This window comes from Leucoraja erinacea, chromosome 3 (assembly GCF_028641065.1).
Source record: "Leucoraja erinacea ecotype New England chromosome 3, Leri_hhj_1, whole genome shotgun sequence".
Taxonomy (NCBI): domain Eukaryota; kingdom Metazoa; phylum Chordata; class Chondrichthyes; order Rajiformes; family Rajidae; genus Leucoraja; species Leucoraja erinaceus.
Genome location: NC_073379.1, coordinates 40,880,089 through 40,901,153, shown reverse-complemented (window position 1 = coordinate 40,901,153; position 21,065 = coordinate 40,880,089). Strand labels below are relative to the sequence as shown.

The 21,065-nt window shown below is 44.3% G+C and overlaps 1 protein-coding gene across 4 annotated transcripts in view; it reads left to right on the top strand.

Annotated features, from left to right (window-relative positions):
- fam189a2 (family with sequence similarity 189 member A2) overlaps positions 1-21,065 on the top strand; it is a 79,577-nt gene that overhangs the window by 14,831 nt on the left and 43,681 nt on the right. For 2 of the 4 annotated variants that reach the window (XM_055632492.1, XM_055632491.1), the window contains exons 2-3: positions 5,017-5,073; positions 19,212-19,322. In XM_055632492.1, coding sequence (XP_055488467.1) covers positions 5,017-5,073; positions 19,212-19,322 — 168 coding nt within the window. The remainder of the gene's footprint in view (positions 1-5,016; positions 5,074-19,211; positions 19,323-21,065) is intronic. The other 2 variants (XM_055632494.1, XM_055632495.1) reach the window with 2 other exon arrangements.

Here is a 21,065-nt window from a genome sequence, read left to right as displayed (position 1 = left end):
GTAGAAAGAACTGACACGCTGCTGACAGGGCTGCCGGCTTCCAGCGCCCCCACCGACCCCACCGACCCGTGCCCACAGATTATCAATACCGACCGGTGGAGTAGCAGAGCAACAGCAAATCATCATGCCACCATAGCTGCCTTGTAGCAGGGAAGCTGCAGTCTGGAGGTTTCCTTTTAGTTTCGAGATACAGCATGGAAACAGACCCTTCGGCCCAGTGAGAACACACTGTCCACTGATCACCCATTCACACTAGTTCTATGTTTTGCATCCACTCCCTACACATGTGAGGCAATTTTTACAGAGGCCGATTAACCTACAAACCCGCATGTCGTTGGGACATGGGAGGAAACTGGAGCACTTGGAGAAAGCCCGCATGGTCACAGGGAGAACGTGCAAACTCCACATGGACAGCGCCCGAGGTCAGGATCAAGCCATTTACTAACTAAATGGTGTCAAGTTGGGAAAAGGGGAAGTACAACCGGATCTGGGGTCCTTGTACATCAGTCTATGAAAGTAAGCATGCAGGTACAGCAGGCAGTGAAGAATGCGAATGGCATGTTGGCCTTTATAACAAGAGGAATCGAATATAGGAGCAAAGAGGTCCTTCTGCAGTTGTACAGAGATCTGGTGAGACCACATCAGGAGTATTGTGTGCAGTTTTGGTCCCCTAATTTGAGGAAGAACATTCTTGCTATTGAGGGAGTGCAGCGTAGGTTTACAAGGTTAATTCCCGGGATGGCGGGACTGTCATATGCTGAGAGAATGGAGCAGCTGGGCTTGTACATTCTGGAGTTTAGAAGGATGAGAGGGGATCTCATTGAAACATATAAGATTGTTAAGGGCTTGGACACGCTAGAAGCAGGAAACATGTTCCCGATGTTGGGGGAGTCCAGAACCAGGGGCCACAGGTTAAGAATAAGGAGTAAGCCATTTAAAACGGAGACGAGGAAACACTTTTTCTCACAGAGAGTTGTGAGTGCGGAATTCTCTTCCTCAGAGGGCGGTGGAGGCAGGTTCTCTGGATGCTTTCAAGAGAGAGCTAGATAGGGCTCTTAAAAATAGCAGAGTCAGGGTATATGGGGAGAAGGCAGGAATGGGGTACTGATTGGGGATGATCAGCCATGATCACATTGAATGGTGGTGCTGGCTTGCAGGGCCAAATGGCCTACTCTTGCACCTATTGTCTATCGTCTATAAACCCAGGTCTCTGGCGTTGTGAGGCAGCAGCTCTACCAGCTGTGCCACTGTGCTGCCCTTCCTCACCTATCATGGCCATATTCAACCACCAGTCACATCTGACCTGCATAACACAATGTGTCAATGTTCACAGCCTAAAGATATGTCTTTGAACACTAGTCCCTGGCCTTTTCTCACTCCGCCAATTTTCCATTCCTGTTTTTGGGATGCTACCAATTGTTTTCAGATGCATTTTGTTTCGCCTTGCATAACACTGAGATCCCCCACTACCTGCGGTTGACCTATCTGCGGAGAAATTACTTCATTTTCACTTCACTTCCCCCTGGTTCTGGTGACTTCCTAAACCAGGGGTCGGCAACCTTGTTCTGCATAGGGGCCAGGAGGCATGTCTGTGAGCGGATGGCGGGTCACATCTATCACGTGTTAACATAGATCCCGCCCCCAATGGCAGGCATCAAATCACGTGTTCACATTCATCCCGCCCCTTCGAGGATGCCACCCGGAGCACTGGCCCCTAGTTACGGGCGCTCACGAGCACAGCGTACCTACGGACCATTGCCTTGGCTCTGTCCTGAAGGCGGTGGCTCAAATACTCACACTCACTCGTCCCCGGCCTATTGACAACCCCGATCCTGACAGTGTGTTAAAGAAAGAACTGCAGATGCTGGAAAAATCGATGGTAGACAAAAAAGCTGGAGAGGCAGCATCTATAGAGCGAAGGAATAGTCAACATTACAGGTCGATACTCTTCTTCAGACTGGTCTCAGAGCAGCGTCAGACGCTTCTGAAGAAGGGTCTCGACCCGAAACGTCGCTTATTCCTTCGCTCCATAGATGCTGCCTCACACGTTGCGTTTCTCCAGCTTTTTCATCTACCTCCGAACCTCACAGTGAAGCCCAGACACAGAAGGTGCGCGGCCGTGCCGGCGGCTTTGCGCAAGATCCGGTACAGCCGGAGCTCAGCGCTGCTTGGCACAGCACCGCCATTGCTGCCGTCAGTGCAGGCCTCTTTGCGTCCTTGCATCACCGCGCCTGGGCGCCACGGCCTCGGGCCCGGGAGGTACCGGAGATGAAGGAAGTCGGCAAGCCGGATAAATACGGGGAAAAAATACGCCTGCGGGCCGAATGATTTCTGGTTATGGGCCGCATTCACCCCGGGGGCCGTAGGTTGCCGACCCCTGTCCTAAACTAATCAACCACCCCACACATTCACTCTGAATCTACACGAAAACCGAAGTTGCTCTTATTTGTTTAATAAGCACATAAGGAACATCTGAGGTGTTAGCCATAGGACTGAGCATGCATTGCTATGACAAGATCTTCCGTATCTGTTCCACATTCCGTATCAGATCCACAGGGAAATTACTCCCTGCACCAGGGATTAAAAAAGCTGATGCTATAACCTTGAGACCAGGTTCCAGTTTCTAGACCAACTGTAATCAGATATAAAGCGTTTAGAATTCTGCGCACAATGCTATCCTAGTTTGATGCATGTCAGGACATGACTTGGATGTGACAATTTGCTCTGAACAAACTTCTGGGTAGCTCTTTAGACTTTTAGACGTTAGACTTTTGAGATACAGAGTGGCAACAGGCCCTTCCACCCATGCCGACCAGCTATCACCCACTAGCACTATCCTACACACTGGGGACAATTTACAGTTTTAAAGCCAATTAACCTACAAATCTGAATGTGTCTGGAGTGTGGGAGGAAACTGCAGCACCCAGAGAAAACCCACATGGCCACCGAGAGAATGTACAAACTCTGTACAGACAGCACCAGTAGTCGGGATCGAACCAGAATCTCTGGCATTGTAAGGTGACAGCTCAATTGCAACGCCACTGTGCCATCCCATTTGACCAGATTGTGCGAGATTCAGTGCTGGTGTCTTAAAAGTGGCACTTATTTAGTTCACATGGAAAACAATAAAAACTTATACAGTAGATCCAAGTTACTTCCTGGGTAAAGTGGTTAAGGGAACTCGATTGTGGTTCATTATGAGAAGGGGTTTATTGTTGCGATTTGACATAATAATGCAAGGTTTGGCCCAGGGCAGTTTTTCTAGTTTTGGTCTTCCTTAAGGATGGATTTACCTTCCTTGGAGAAGGAACAAAAGAAGTTTGACTCCTGGGGAGAGGGGGGTCATCTTGCAACATAAGACTGGGTCTCTCTGTTCTCTGAAATCTCATTGACCAATTTGAGGTGGATGTTGGAAGTCTCTGTGGAAGTTCACTGGCTAACTGGAGGGCCACAAGGCTGAGATGGAATTTCTCTTGAGGATTGTGAATCTTGTGAATTCTCTGCCACAGTGGGCTGTGTACACTGAGTGGTTATGAGTTATTAAGGCTCGCAGGGCAAATTTCAAAGTAGATATGCAGGAGAAGTGTTTTTCTACACAGTGGTGGGTGCCTGTAACACACTGCCAGGTGAGGTGGTGAAAGCAGTTACAATATGGCATTTAAGTGGCTTTTATATAGGTGCATAGATATGAAAAGATATGGATTGCGTCCGTGCAGAGAAGATTAGTTTAACCTGGCATCATGTCCTGCACAGATATTATAGACTGAAGGGCCTGGTCCTGTGCTGTACTGTTGTAGGTTTCTATGAGAAGGCTTTTTGGACTAATGTGGGGATTAGGCAAGAAAATGTAGTTGAGGTGAAAGATCAGATCCGGTATGATCTTAATGAATGACAAGGCATACTTGAGGGGCTGCTGCCTACATCTTGTGTTCTTTCTACCACTGCTCTGGTTGATGTAAATGACAGTGGTCAGATGTGATGACATAACAAACCATGAGAACCAATGCAATTGAACAAGACAGTTAAAAAATCAAAGTACATATTTATCACCAGAGATGATTATCGAGGACCTTTGGTGTCCTCTTGTTGAACTACTTAGATGTAGGGAGTAAAATGCAGGTGTTTGCACAAGGGAATTGACGATATCTGGAAAGGGAGAAATTGGCTGCAGCATTTGTGTTACAGACAGCACAAAGCCCAAATAGGCCAAAGTTCATCTAGATTTGGGCCTCAATTCAAAATCAGATTTGTGCAGCTGATCCAAATTGTGTAGTCGTACAGAGGGGAGACCATTTGGCCATTGTGCTTGTATTGGCACTTTGATGTGTGAGGGGAATCTCTCCACTTACTGCCAGTTCCCCTTCTCCCCCACTGCCCTGGAACTATTACACATAATTATCCCATACGCCAGTGAAAGTTCCTATTGAAATTTCTTCCACTGCCCTTTCGGGCTGCAAATTCCTGATCACAATTTGCTGTGCAAGAAAACAAAAGTCTCCTGATTCCCTCTAGACTTCTGCTCATAACCTTTAACTATATTCTCTGGTTACTGAGCCTAACCGGAAAAAATACTTTATAGTTCATTCAATTACTGCCCATTGTGAACATGAACACCTCTGTTAAATATATTACCATTCTCTGTTCTAATTCACAAAAGGTTACTTAAAATACAAGTTGTTTTTTTAAGAAAGGAGGGTTTTAATAAATGCATTTTGCTGTTTATAACTTTTTAATCTCAATTTACATTTGTTGTGCATCTGAGCATGAGTACAATCTTGTGTAAGAAGGAACTGCAGATGCTGGTTTAAACCGAAGATAGACACAAAAAAGTTGCAGTAACTCAGCAGGACAGGCAGCATCTCTGGAGAGGCGGAATGGGTGATGTTTCGGGACTGAAGAAGGGTGTCGACCCGAAACGTCAGCCATTCCTTCTCTCCAGAGATGCTGCCTGTCCTGCTGAGTTACTCCAGCTATGAGTACAATCTTCCTGACTTGCAATTTCTTTCTTATTTGCAGGTAATTCTTTCTGGCATCTTGGGATTAACCACATGGAAAAGGCCAATGCTGCTTTTGGTAGGCAAGCTATGATTTTGTTTGTCTCTCCCATTAAGCCACATAGTGATCATATTGAATGGCGGTGCAGGCTCGAAGGGCCGAATGGCCTACTCCTGCACCTAATTTCTATGTTTCTATGTTTCTATAATGATCGAGCAGAATGCTTATAATAGAAGCACAGGGGGGTCCTTCAGCTCATTGTAATATTGCCAGGCCTTTGGAAGAGTCCACATCCGGTTTAGGCTTATTATTGTCATTTGTACTGAGGTACAGGGAAAAGCTTTGATTTGCATGCTATCCAACCAAAACAGATGATACGATACATAAATACAATCAAGCCAAACTTGAGTACAATACATAGAGAACAATCAGGAATAATGCTGGATTTGCAGGTGGAAAAGAGATTTCAAAGAGTAGGGTGATTGTATTGGATGATAGTAGGTCTTCTAAAATTCTTCTTTGAAACATTTATCCAATTGCCTTTTGAAAATTACTATTGAACCTACTTCCACTGCTCATTACTGATCACAAATCATTGTGTTGAAAATATTGTCCACCTCTTGCACCGGGCAAACTTTCCGATCCAATTAATAATGTTTCACTGCCATTCTCTACTGGCTTCCCCAATTTCACTTCAGAAAGCTACTGTTTCTTTAGGCCCAGAGATTTCAATGTTGCCCTCATCTGTCACTTAATGAAAGTGTTTTTTGAATCTCAGAACATTAAGCACACAGCCATCGATAACATTTCCATTTTTCCATCAAAGTACTTGTGTGAACTCTTAGTTAATCTTGACCAAGCATCTTGCATAACGGCTACTGTTCTGCATGAAACTGGTTGGGCCAGTAATTAGGAATAGGAATGGGAAGGAATACTTTATTGTCACATGTGACTAAGCACAGTGAGATTCTTTGCTTGCGTATAATGTATACAAATAGCAGCCACCTACGGCACTGACAAAGTTGCAAAGCACGCCGGCTTTGTGACTCGGGTCTTTGGTCAAAGTGCTTAAAGGCAGATATAACTTTGCCAAAGGTCTAATTCATCCAACAGAGTAGCAAAATCTTGATTTTTATCTTTTAAATCATTTTCACGAGGAACGTAATCCGCATGTAATTTTGTTAACACATTTTGTCCGACTTCGAAAGCCGTTGCTATATTTTATTGTTGCTTCTTTTCAGCTGCCTGCATTCCAAGTTCTTGAATTCCCTTCCTAATCCTCTTCCCTCTCTGCCTTCAGAAAATTCCTGATAATTTAACATTGGCCAAACTGATGGTCGCCTGCCATAATATCAGCAAATGCCAAAACACCCAGCAGGTCAGGCAGCATCAATGGAGAGAGAAACAGAGTTAATGCTTCATCATCTGCCCACAGATATTACCTGATGTGTATTTCTGTCTGCATTTCAGATTTCCAGCATCTATAGTGCCTTCCTTCTGATTTGCTGCTCCAAATCTTCCAATCTGTTCAACTTAGTTCTTGCGAGATGTGATTCCATTATGTTAAATACTATACAGCTTCACACAGTACAACCTTGCGATGATGTATAAATACTGGAGGGAATTATTGATGAATTTTCAGTGCATCAAATGAGAGATGATTTTACAAGTCTCTTCGCTTCCCCCATTAACGAAAAGTGTCTCTCTTTTATGTGTATCCAAAGGCAATTAAACCCTGCTTCCATTAAATACCCTGGGCTCATACAGCAGTGCTTGTACAGTGTAGAAGAGCTGAAATACTCTGCTGCAGTGTGACAATATGGGCTGCGTGAACAATGGGTAGATTTGGATTTGAGAGAGTAGAGTTGACTTTGTTCCTTGCACAAATGTTGCTCTGATATGCAGATACATATTCCTAAAGCTTGTATTTCTCTGGTGTCTCTTCACAGCCTCCAGGCATCCCAACCCCCAAAGTATTTTAATTGTGGAAAATATTGGTGTTTTATTTTCCAAAACAATAATAGAAAAGAGAGAACCAGGGCTAACGTTTCAGTATCAGCCCCAAGATGACCCCTATTTTCTGTTTGTATTTCAGATTTCCAGCATCTGCAGTATTTTCTTTTTGAATTGCTGCATCAAACAGTGCATGGCACACATTTCAACCTAGACTATGAAGTGTCCATGGATGTGTTTCCATTCTGTTAGTGGTGCTGCATAAACGCAGAGCAGAAAAACTTCATTCATTTCAGATGCAACGTGAAGTAGGAACCATAGGCTGAGTTATGATGGGGGACCAAATTAATTGTTGCGATCTTTTTGACACTGTCTAAAATATGTGAGAAATGTGAAGAAGGATAATTTTAGTAAAAGCCAGATATAGATTATGCAATACAACTTGCTAAATTGAGGTGAAGGCACTGAGGGCAGAGGAGTGGCAGGAATTTCCCACATGCAATTTAGTTTAGAGATACAGCGCGGAAACAGGCCCTTCGATCCACCAAGTCCGGGCCGCAAGTGATCCCTGTGCTATCCCACACAATCCCCTATCACTATCCTACACAACCCCCTAGCACTATCCTACACAATCCCCTAGCACTATCCTACACAACCCCCTAGCGCTATCCTACACAATCCCCTAGCACTATCCTACACAATCCCCTAGCACTATGCCACACAATCCCCTATCACTATCCTACACAACCCCCTACACAACCCCCTAGCACTATCCCACACAATCCCCTATCACTATCCCACACAATACCCTAGCACTATCCTAGCACAATCCTACACAATCCCCTAGCACTATCCCACACAATCCCCTAGCACTATCCTACACTCCTGGGACAATTTACAATTCTTACAGAAGCCAATTAACCTCTACGTTGTAGGAACGTGGGAGGACATCGGAGCATCTGAGGAAAACCCACAAGGTCACAGGGAGAACGTACAAACTGCGTACAGACAGCACCGAACCTGCGTCTTTGACGCTGTAAGGCAGCATCTCTACTCTACTGCCCTGCTCTGTAATGTTCGTTCTTTTCTGACCTGCACTCTAATCATTCACCTCTTCCAGTGATCGCACCTGCATGAATCTACAGGCACCCTCCACTCTCTGTCCTCTCCAGGAGGCATCGCCAGCTTTGGCGGGACCAATTCCCCTGAGGTTTCACAATTGTCCTGCTCCCACTGTCTTCTCCTGGTCAATGACCATTTATAATTCCTGTCAAAATCATCGACAATAATATGTAAGGAAAGTCAAGATTTTAAAAGAAGTGTCTTTTGTTGGTCATAGAAGATAAGTATTTAATCCTCAAGTTGTGGAATGATTCTGGAGGGCTGGGAATGCCATTGGCATTTATGTTTTTTCTGAAATCTAGTATCAGCTGGTGTTACTAGATTTGGTCGTTAACACACTTTCTCCTTGAAGGTCATGGGTTCAAGTCCCACCTTTCACCCATTTTTTATCATATTACTGAACTTGTATCGTAACACAATCTTAACACAATTGGTGCTGCATAAACGCAGCACAGAAAAACTTCAGTCATTTCAGATGCAACGTGAAGTAGGAACATAGGCTGAGTTACATTGGGGGAAACAAAATTATTCTTGCGATCTTTTTGACTGTCTAAAATATGTGATAAATTTGAAGAAGGGTTTCGGCCCGAGATGTTGCCTATTTCCTTCGCTCCATAGATGATGCTGCTGCACCCGCTGAGTTTCTCCAGCACTTTTGTCTACCTCTTAACACAATATATTGATTGAAAATTAAAAAAAAAACATGCAGATGCTGGAAATCTGAAATAAAAACACAAAATATTAGAACACTTGGCAGGTCAGGCAGTGGCTGTGGAGGGAGAAATGTTTAACATGACCTTTCATCAGTCAGAGTATTGAGTATAGAAGTTGGGAGGTCATGTTGCAGTTATATAAGCTGTTGTGAGGCCACATTTAGAGTATTGTGTTCAGATTTTGGCACCGTGTTATAGGAAAGATGTTGTCAAGCTGGAAAGGGTGCAGGGAAGATTAACGAAGATGTTGCCAGGACTCGAGGGCCTGAACTATTGGGAGAGGTTGAGTAGGCTAGGACTCTATTCCTGGAATGCAAGAGGATGAGGGGTGATCTTATAAGGGGTGTACAAAATCATGAGAGGAATAGATTGGGTAAATGCACATCATCTCTTGCCCAGAGTAGGGGAATCAAGAACCAGAGGATATACGTTTAAGATGAGGGATGATATATTTAATAGGAACCTGAGGGGTAACTTTTTTACACAAAGGGTGGTGGGTGTATGGAACAAGCTGCCGGAAGAGGTAGTTGAGGCAGGTACAATTGTAACCTTTGAGAACAATTTTGACAGGTACATGGATAGGATCAGTTTAGAGGAATGTGGGCCAAATGCAAGAAGGGTGTGACTAGTGCGGATGGTACATTGGTCGGTGTGGACGGTTTGCCAAAGGGCCTGTTTCCTCACAGTATGACCTTTCAGTACAATCAAAACCTTCTGTTTCTTTCACAAATGCTGCCAACCCTGCTGCGTTATTTCAGCATTTGAGCTTTTACAGGTTCTTCCCAGGTTATGAATGGCCAACTTGTGTACAACTGTACATACAAATAAGCGTTTGGGAGACCTGCGGGCTGAGTTTGCCGGCTGCTGCAGGCATCGGCCACCGTGTGCAAACTTGGGTCATGACCGCACTTCTGACTCACTAACTGTTCTAGTTATGCGCGGTTCACAGGAACAGAGGCGTGCCCTGATCTGAAGAGGACTTGTATTGTATGTTCACAGAGGGCTTTTTTGCTGCTTCCTCCTGATCTCAGGAAGAATGAAAGCACTCTGTACAACAATTAGGAGGAACATTTCTAATTCTGGAACAGCTTAAACTTTTGCTTTGCATTTAAAGATTCTGGTCATTGCTGGCTAGTTGGCATCCACACAAAACCAGCAGCATAATGAGATCACTACATAAGTAAGACTCTCACACATCACACAGTACAGTAGACTAACAATCTTAATGAGTTTCTGGCCTAACTTGGAGGATGCTGCTTAGTTTGTCTCCAGCTGAAATTGTAGATTCTTCCATTGAAGGGGGATGCGTTATCTGTTCACTCAGTGAATAGTGAAGCAGGATTGGCAGTGAGAAAGACTCCTAGTGTCACAATCTGAGAGGGTCGTTGATAAACATTGGCATCACGGAAGATTTGAGATCCATCATGGGTTAGACAGATTAAATATGACAGAGTAAAGATTTATACCTGTAAACAACTTCAGTGAACCAGATCAAAAAACAAACTGCTGGAGGGACCCAATGGGTCAGCCAGCATCTATGGGTGGAAACAGACTGACAAAAGTTTCGGGTCGGGACCCTTCTTCAAAACCCAAAATGCCATCTTGCGTTTCCCTCCATGGATGCTGCCTGACCCACTGAGTTCCTTCAGCGGTTTGATTATTGCTGAAGACCCCAGCATCTGCAGTCTTTCCACCCCTCTAGATTGCAAGTCTACTTTACTGCTGACTCCACTGATCTGTGTCAGAGGTTTATTTTCACAGAAAATAACACAGCAAAGTGCTGGAGTAACTCAGTGTCAAGCAGCATCTCTGAAGAACATGGATAGGTAACGCTTTGGGTCGAGTCCCTTCAAATGTCGCTCTGGAGAAAGGTCCTGCCCTGAAACATCACTTATCCATGTTCTCCAAGGATGCTGCCTGACCCGCTGAGTTACTCCAGTACTTTGACATTTTTTGTAAACCAGAATCTACAGTTCCTCTACGTTCATTTTCATCGGCATGGTGATCTATTTCTCCCTCTCAACCTCATCCTCCTGCCTTCTCATCTTTGACAGCCTTATTAATGAAGAACCTATCAATCTCCACTTTATAAATGCCCAAAGGCTTGGCCTCCTCTGCCATCTGTGGCAATGAATTCCACAGATTCACTAACCTCCAGCTAAAGAAATCCCTCCTCACTTTCATCCTAAAGGTATGTCCTTTTATTCTAAGGCTGTACCCTCTCTGGCCCTAGACTCTCCCATTACTGGAACCATCTTCTCCACATCCACTCGTAATTGTTATGCTGCCATGTTTGTGTTGATATCCACCCTAGGCAACTCTGATATTCAAGAAGTTGAGATAACTTCATGCTGAGGGAGGTAGAATGCTTGAAATAGCATAATGTCAAGCAACCAGCCCTCCCATCATGGATTGGATTGGATTGGATTCAATTTATTGTCATTGCACTTTTCAGTGCAACAAAATGGTTTAGCCTGCAGTCATCACATCGAATAAATAACAAACACTTAAAGATGATCTGGCTTTTATACAGAAGTAAACAAAAAATGCTGGAGAAACTCAGCAGGCGAGGCAGCATCTATGGAGAAAAGGCGACATTTCGGGTTGAGGCGCTTTTATACGGAACCTGTTGCGCTATTCCAAAGCTCCAGTTTCTGCCATTGAGATGCCCTCAAAGTCCGAGTGTTGTAATATTGAAAATGGTGTCCTGACATCCATAGGCTTCCACAATCAGATAATGGCCCGGTAATTAATTACAGCCTAATTAATTAATTATACACAGATAACTAATGCATAGGCAGATAAGAAGCTAATCTGCAAAATTATGGGCATCCCACTATCTACTGTTCATATTGCAGATTTTGCAGGTCTATAGGATCTTGCCTCTTTCAGTCACTTATTGTAGGGTGTGGTTGAGGGGACTGGGCCACTATGGTGAGCTCCCCAGCTCTTCAAATGGCTCCTGCCCAAAGCTTCAAATATACTGGGGAAAATATTCAGAGATCCGATGTATTGAGAAATAGGGCATGTTTTGTCAGGCTCTTTAATGTTTTGTTCGGGCTCTTTATTTAGAGTTATAGAATCATCCAGCACAGAAATAGGCCATTCAACCCACCATGTATGTGTCAACCATCTATATTTATCCCATTAACTCAGATTAAAATCATAAAAGATTGCAAACAAAAGGAAATTAATTGAATGTTTTGTAACAGAGTTTTAAACACACGTTGGGTGTAATTGGACATCTGAAACAATAGCTTGGTATAACGTTGCTTGCTGCCTAAAGGATTAACAGTAGGACTGGATGAAATGGATCACCCAGATTACAAGCATGGTGTTGTATACACTCCCACATTTGGTTTGCTCTAAAGTTTAGTTTGCCCTAAAATGTAAAAGCTATTGCATAGGTGCAGCCTCCAGATGAAGGTTTTTTAATTAAGTACTGGAATGCACTTGCAGGCAATGTGCTCTGTGTATAGCATGATGTCAACTTTGGTAGTGATCACTAGACACAGTGTATGGAAAAACTGAAGGAATTTGCCGAACAACAGAAGGTTTTTAAAATTAACAGTGTATATTTCCCTTTATTTGGAAAGTACTTTTAGTATTATATAATGAGATAAAATTTGGACATTCCAAAAATGGGCTTGAGTGGCCCAAGTCTGGCTTCAGTCCCTGAAATTTCATCCGTGGAACGTAACAAGTTGGATATTGTAGGCTATCACATTGTAACCACATGGATGAAGATCTGATGGGAATTATAGGAATGATGTCAACAAAATAGAGAGAGTACAGAGGAGATTTACTAGAATGTTGCCTGGGTTTCAACAACTAAGTTACAGAGATAGGTTGAATAAGTTAGGTCTTTATTCTCTGGAGCGCAGAAGGTTAAGGGGGGACCTGATAGAGGTCTTTAAAATGATGAGAGGGATAGACAGAGTTGATGTGGACAAGCTTTTCCCTTTGAGAATAGGGAAGATTCAAACAAGAGGACATGACTTCAGAATTAAGGGACAGAAGTTTAGGGGTAATATGAGGGGGAACTTCTTTACGCAGAGAGTGGTGGCGGTGTGGAATGAGCTCCCAGTGGAAGTGGTGGAGGCAGTATCATTTAAAAATAAATTGGAATGGCATATGGATGAGAAGGGAATGGAGGGTTATGGTATGAGTGCAGGCAGGTGGGACTAAGGGGAAAAAAAAAAAAATTTGTTCGGCATGGACTTGTAGGGCCTAGATGGCCTGTTTCCGTGCTGTAATTGTTATATGGTTATATGGTTATATGGTTATATGGGAAGGTAGAGACAATAAAACAAGGGATTGATGGGAAGATAGAGACAATAAAACATGGGATTGATGTAGGATTTGTGTCAATAGGTGGTGATTTGTCAGTACGGACATGTGGACCTTGCATTAACGTTATTCCCTTACCATGTATCTGTACACTGCGAATGGCTCTATTGTAATCATGTATTGTCTTTCCGCTAGCTGGTTAGCACGTAACACAAGCTTTTTGCTGTACCTCAGTACACGTGACAATAAACTAACCTACAGTAATTAGCATTGGCTTCTGAGCTAACGCCCCTTCCTTTCATATGAAACAGGTTCACAGTTGCAACAACACATTGTCAACAGGGTAAAACCAACCTGTCTCACAATGGTCTCAGTGGCTGAGGAGCTAATTCCACAGCATGATTCAGATTATATCCATCTGGGGACATCGTGGAATGATTCGTCCCAAAACCCTACACCCATTTCTATCTTGTCTTTCTTTATCAATTACCTCATCCTGCTGTGATCTAAAATGCTCCCAATCTTCAGACATTCAGCTGTTAGTGGTGAGATTATTATCCTCCTCACTTGATTTGAAACTATCTCTGGTCCGTCATGGATTAATCATTTTTCTTTTTCAGGTTTTGTGCTGGAAAGGGTTATCTTTGCGAATTGCTGATTATTTCTTTCCCGCTAATTTAATTGTCCATGTTTCCCCACTGAATCCAAATATCCACAAAAAAGTCTCCTCTCATTGTGTTAGTTACTTCCTGTTTGGATTTAAGAGCCTCCTTTTGCATTGAATTACATCAGTTTAGTTCAGTTTATTGTCATATCATTAGTAACAGGAGCAGAATTAGGCCATTCGGCCCATCAAGTACCACCAGGGCGGCGCCACACGATGGCAGCCTCGCCAACAGTTTGTCTGTCCTTTCGTATTTTTTGTTATTTTTAGTGTGTTTTAAAAGTTTGTGTTAATGTTCTCTGGTTTGTTTTACGTGAGGGGTGGGGTAGACGGTCGGTGGAAACTTTTTTTACCACCTTCAATCTTGCCGGAGATGCGATTCTCTGCAGCCTAATATCATGGAGCTGGAGGCCTTGCTCGGGACTGACTTTGAGTCCCACCGCGAGGACGTGGACTTTCCATCAGAGCCGATCCCTTGCCTGGTATCCACGCTCCAACCGGGGCCTGCAGATTTCACCGTCAAAGAGCTCGCAGTCACGGGTAGAGACAGATGTCGGGAAGCTCAAGTTGCAGAGGGTTCGATCAGCCCCGACCCAGGGTCAGATCGCCCAGCGCAGGGAGCTGACATTCCCCTGATGCAAGAGCTTGATCGCCCCGACGGGGAGGGCCCGACTGCTGGCTATGGGAGTCAAGATCATCCCGTCAACGGTAGGCTCGAGGTCCCCGACCACGGGAGAACAAGGAAGGGAAGAGATAGAACTTTTTTCCACCTTCTATCACAGTGAGGAATGTGGAGGAGTCACTGTGGTGGATGTTCATGTTAAAATGTATTTTGTGTGTTTTGGAGATTTCTAATGGTATGACTGTATGGCAAATCAAATTCCTCATATGTTGCAAAACATACTTGGCTAATAAAGTATGATTATGATTATCAAGTCTACTCTGCCATTCACTCGTGGCTGATCTATCTCTCCCTCCAAACCCCATTCTCCTGCCTCTCCCCATAAACCTTGACACTTGTACCAGGGTATGGTGAAAAGCTTTTTTGTGAAAGCTTCACTTTCAACTCCAGTGCAAAACCCTGATACATATGCTCCCACTCCCACAAGGACCGCTCAGCAACAAAGCCATTACGCAACCCATTCTCACTGTACACAATTTAAGGAAGGGTTTCAACATCTTGCAAGCAGTTCAGTGATTCACTGAACTGATATCTGGAATGGGCTGATTGCCTGAGGAATGTTTTAACAAGCTAGGCTTGGATGCTCCGAAGTTTAGAAGAGTAAATGGTGCCCTTATTAAACCATAAGATTCCCCAGGAATCTTGACCGGGTGGATGTTTCTTATTTTGGGACAATCTGGAACTGAGGATCACAGTTTTAAAAATAAGGGTCACCTGTTTAAGGCAGTTGAAAGTTGTTCCCATTGAGGGTCATTGTTCTTTCCAACTCACTTCCTGAAAAGGTAGTGAAAACAGAGTAGGAGTTACTGTCAGATCAATCCTGAATTTATTACATGGCTGAGGATGTTCCTATTTTGTTTCATGTTGGGGTGAGACAGTGGAGTGCCCTCATCAAAATCAGCTCTATGAAAATCTGTCTTGATCCTATACGTACTGTATTTCACAATAGCCTACAGTGGCACAGCTGGTAGAATGGCAACTGAGGGCCGGGTTCAATCCTGTCCTCGGGCACTGTCTGTGTGGAGGTTGCACATTTTCCCAGTGCTTCCCCTCCTATGCCAAAGATGTGCGGGTTGGAAGGTCAATTGGCCACTGTAAATTGTTCCATGTGTGTAAGCAGTGGTGGGTGGCAGAATCGGGGGGGGGGGGGGGGGGGGGAGGAGGGGGGTGTAGTTTGTGAGAATGTGGGATGAATAGACAATGAGATTAGTGTATGATTGGAGTAGATGGGTGATTGATGGTCAGCGCAGATGATGGGCCGAAGGGCCTGTTTCTGGGCTCTCTCTCCCTCTGTGATCCTGACAAGTAGTGAAGAACATTAAACAGTACCGTGCCAAGTCTGAAAAGATAAAAACAAAAATCGTGGCCTTGCGGTAACTTGGTCCCCAGGGTGGTGCAGGCCTGAGGTGGTTGGAGAGACTGTTTAAATGCAAGTTCCATTCTTTCTTTGCCTGAGAGATAAACCAATCATAACCCAAGAACATTGACTGGAGCTTCCTTGAGCCGGAGCAGAAACGTGTGTTGCCATGGTTAATCACTGGGCCTTTTATTCTCTGAGGAGTTAAAGGGGAAAAAACACTGCTTTGTGTTGACCTTTAAACGTGTGCTTTGTTTTTGTTGGCCTGCTGAAGCTATTTAGCTGGAGTCCCCAGAATACCACGAGCAATCTGCCATTTAAACATGTGTAGGAAGGAACTGCAGATGTTGCCATTAAACCGAAGATAGACACAAAATGCTGGAGTAACTGAGCGGGACAGGCAGCATCTCTGGAGAGAAGGAATGGGTGACGTTTCGGGTCTGAAGAAAGGTCTCGACCCAAAACGTCACCCATTCTTCCTCTCCAGAGATGCTGCCCATCCCACAGAGTTTCACCAGCATTTTGTGTCTATCTGCTATTTAAATATGATTTTAACACTCAATTGATCAGCCATGACCTTAATTTTCCGGGCTTTTCACCTATATATATATATATATATTCAAACGCAGATAGGTGAAAAGCATTTTGAGGTCTCTTGTTTTAATTTCGAGATACAGCGTGGTAAGCGGCCCTTAGGCTCACTGAGTCCACACCGAGCATTGATCACCCAAACACTAGTTCTATGTTATCCCGCTTTCACATCCAATTAACCGACAAACCTGCATGTCTTTGGAATGTGGGAGGGAAATGCAGCGAAAACCCATGTGGTCACAGGGAGAGCGTTCCAGCTCCACACAGACAGCACCCGAGGTTGGCATTGAACCCCTGGGTCTCTGGCACTGTGAGGCAGCAGCTCTTCTGCTGCGCCACTGTGCAGCCCCCATGTGCTCCTCCAATAACCCTCTCTCCAAAACACCCTAATTGTTCCACCGTTGAGACCCCATGCATTCAATAGCCCATGCCTAGAGCCCTGGAATTCCTTCCGCAAATCTCTTTGCCCCTTTACGGAATTTATAAATGCTTCCTAAAACCCACTCTGGTTGCCACTAAAGCAACCTCGCTCTCTGTAGTTTGGTGTCAAGCATCGTTTGGTAATACTCTTTACCTCAAATTTTCAAGGAGTCAACCATTATCACATCTAACTCTCCAGTTGATCTAACCCAGTCTGCACTAGATTCTGGTGATGCATCTAAAGTTGTGTGCTTCGGGTGAAGTGGGGAGGCAGGTGCGTGTGGGTGAGCAGAGAGAGGGAAGTCCGTGTACGGGAGTAGGGTATGCTGAATGGGATGTGAGATGTGTAGGAGAGGGGCAAGAACATGCAGGGCACGTCCTTCAGTCCAATTGAGTGTTGTCTGTGAGGACATTTTTTATAGCCTGTCCTTGTGACATAGAACAAAAATCAGTACAGTACACGAACAGGCTCTTCAGTCCACAATGTCCGAGATGGACATAATGCCAAATTGAACTAATGATCTCTGTCTGCAGGGAATCCATATCCCTCCATTCCCTGCATATTGATGTACCTATCAAAATGCCACTATCGTATCTGTTTCCACCAACACCCCTTTACTGTGTGAAAAAAAATAAATTGCCCCGCACATTTAACGTTTGCCCCTCTTGCCTTAACGCTATGGCCTCTAGTCTTTAACGATTCCACTCTGGGGGACTGTCTACTCCCTCTATGCCTCGCCATAATGTTATAAATTTCATAATAATTTTATTAGGTCTCACCTCGGCCTCTGAAGTTCCAGAGTTTTACTGCACAAAAACAGACTCTTCAGCCCATCGAGTCCATGCCAACCATCAAGCACTCGTTTACATTAATCCTACGCAACTCCTATTTTACTCTCCCTAAATCCTTATCAAATTTTTCCAAATTCTATCACTCACCCACACACTAGGAGCAATCGACTTACCAACCCAGTGTTTATTTTTGGGAAGTGGGAAAAAATTGGAGTGCATATGTAAAAGGCATTTGGACACAGAGAATGTGTAAACTTCATGTAATAAGGACTGAACCTGTTGCTGGAGCAATGAGGCAACAGCACTATTTAACGAACGACTGTACCACCCCAAATGCAATGGTTAGCATTTAGGATTAGAGGATTCTGTGCATTCACTGTGTTCCCACTCCATCTGCTAATTGAGCACAGTGGGAAAATGATAGCCCGGTAAATGAAGTGCTCTTTTATGAAGTGCTTATCGAGCATTCTGTTTGCATTTTACACTTCTCAAGGTCTATTTGGAAATTGCAGTTGGAATATTAATAACGATGTCAATAATTACGCCTAATCCCCAGTGTAAATTCTATGATCAGGAATCTGTACTCTACATTTGTATTGCTTTAATTAAAGTTTAATTGAATTTTCAAACCACTGGCTATTGGAAATATATATTATGTATCGTTTGGATGTAGGCGCATGTTGTTCAGTCACCAGGATAGTGAAGTCTAAAAACGATTCCAAGCAAATTGTGCCATCAGGCGCTGCTTGTCACAATCCCAGGAGTTTTAAACAAGGAAGCCACAATGGCTTTGCATTTGTTTGGGTTCAGAATCAAATCATAAACAAGGCTGTTGATTCTTCTTCTTCTTTTCGCGTCCATCTTGTTACAAATGTTGACCATGCTACATTGTCCGTCCTGAAAAGGATGCAAGCTTCCGGCGACAATCAGTGGGGGCCATCACTTGTTGCAATAGATGACGGTTGGTAGCTGAATTAGCTCCGGACACTTCCAGTTTCCAGCCCTGCGACGTGGACACTTCTGCTATGGGGCCTACAGTTGATATACTGTAGCATCTGTGTCTTCATTTGTGCGGCTAAATATATCCCTACTGATGGTTACATTCAGACATGTTCACACAAGTGGCTTTGGATATGTTTTGCAATATTGTAGTGGCCTGCCCCGACCCATCAAATGATCTGTGTACTGCTGCCCTCTCACCAAAAACATCTGTATATTAGCCCCACTGTACATCATTACCTTACCTAATACATCTGCGCACAATTACCCTCGTTCCAGAACATCTGTACAAAGTGTGCCAAACATCTGTGCACTGCCATCCTTCCCAATTCATCTGTACACCACTGCCCATAACATCTGTGCAGTTCTACCCCCAAATGAGCCCTCTCAAACATCTGCCATTCTGTGCACGACTGTCCTCTCCTAAGAACTTCTGCACATTACTTCCCTATTGAGTTGCGTGAAAACTTTATAGACTTGATCTTAGGTTAGCGCCGAGCCAAGGTGACTTGGGACCCGATCCCACTCAGGCTTTGCCCTCATCGTTCGTGAGCAGCTTTGGATATTGCTGGTGACGGCCACTGTTACGTGGAAATATGAGCCTCTGCTGATGGGTGTCTTCTTTTGCCATAGGTCAACCTGTTCATCCTGTTGTCTGTTGTCTGCGTCCTGCTGAACCTGGCTGGATTTGTCCTCTCGTGCCAGAGTGCACAGTTTGTGTCTGGCATTGTGGACTGTAAGCTGGTGAGTGTCTGGGGTATCTCCACACTGATTATTTCTATGACAATGTAGTGCGTCTTTGAACAAATAGCTGGCCGCAGGGAATGAAGAAGGGCTCTGTTCGTAAATGAATCCAATGCTCTGGTTCAATGTTGGTGTCATAATACTGTAATGTATTTTGATGTGATTATATAAATAGATCATGTTTAAAGCTTCTGTATCCAGTAACTGTTTCCATAAGTAGAACTTGACTGTATCCAAGGTCCAAACTAGGATAATTTTGTAAATACAGTAACATACTTGTAGTTATTGTGCCTTATAAAGAGGAGGCTATTCAGGCCATAATTCCAATACTATCTCTTTCAGAGTGCTCTCCAAGAATACCTAACTTCCTTTTCTTTTCCCAGACCACAACAATATGTTTCCTTTCCAAGAATGTATTCAATTCCCGTGTGAAAGTTACTTCTGAACCTGCTTTCCACATCACAACTCCACCAGTTGGCATTTTCAACATGTCCTCTGATAATTTTATTAAATAATTTAAAATTTGTAGTTTTGGTCTCGCCCAGCATTGCTTTGAACGTTTTTATGAATTATTTCTCTCAAAAGAGCGCAGCAAAATAATCAGAAGCCCTTCAAGCCCATCTCACCCCCACTTTCCTGGGCTAACTATGTATTCCTTGTTTCCGCGCTGTATCTCTAAACTAAACTAAAACCTTCCCCTTGAGACACTTTTTACATTAAAAATGTGAAGTGAGTAGTGTGGCAGCTACCCTTCCATCATTTGTTCTGTGGCTGGGTTGATGCAGTTACCTTGAGAGTCCAGCCCATTCCCAGCCACCCCACAGAGAGTGTGCCAAGTCTCCAATGTTAACTGACTATCTCTGTAGTTGCAGGGGAGGGAAGCCAAAGGAACAGTAAAAAAATAGGGTTTAAATTTGAATCTCTTTAAACATTTGAAATATTGCAGATGGAATAAACGATCTTCAGCTCAGAAGGTTAAAGTGTGTTTGTCCTCCACTTGAACAGGGGAGGGGTGAGATACTGCGAAGATGGAGAAATCGGGTGACCAATGATGGGAGTTCAGGAGCAAAGTAATTGTAAGCACACATTGTGTGTTAAAGCCTCCAGTAATGTGACCAACTAGATCTGGAAACTGGGCTCTACCCTTCCTGAGGTCATCTGTTGCCAGCCCTGATTTGCTCTGGCCTTTTCTCATCTCCAGTTTATTTTCCCCCCCACCCCCCCCCCCCCCCCTCCCCCCACCCCCACCCCCACCCCCACCCCCACCCTCACCCCCATCCCCAACCTCAACCCTCACCCCAACCCCCCCAACCGCAACCCCACCCCCCACCCCCCCACCCCCATCCTCACTCCATCCCCCCCCCACCCCCAACCCCACCCCCAACCCCACCCCCAGGCCCAACCCCACCCCCAACCCCACCCCCAACCCACCTCTACTTTCAATCTGAAGAAGGATTCCGACCCGAAACGTCACCTATTCTTTCTTACAGAGATGCTGCCTGACCCGTTGAGTTACTCCAGCATTTTGTGTCTATCTTCTGGCAACTGTCAGCTGGGATAAGGTCAAGGCAAAATTTAAAGTTGCACGTTAGATGCTTCAGCTTAGAAATTGCCCATAGGTCAATTACCCCCAGTTGACACCAGTTTTGGGGAACAACAGACTGAAATAGCAACCGGGCTATTAACTCAGATTGTTGGGTCCCCAACGACATAGACAGTGGGCGCCACACACGTGCTCATTAG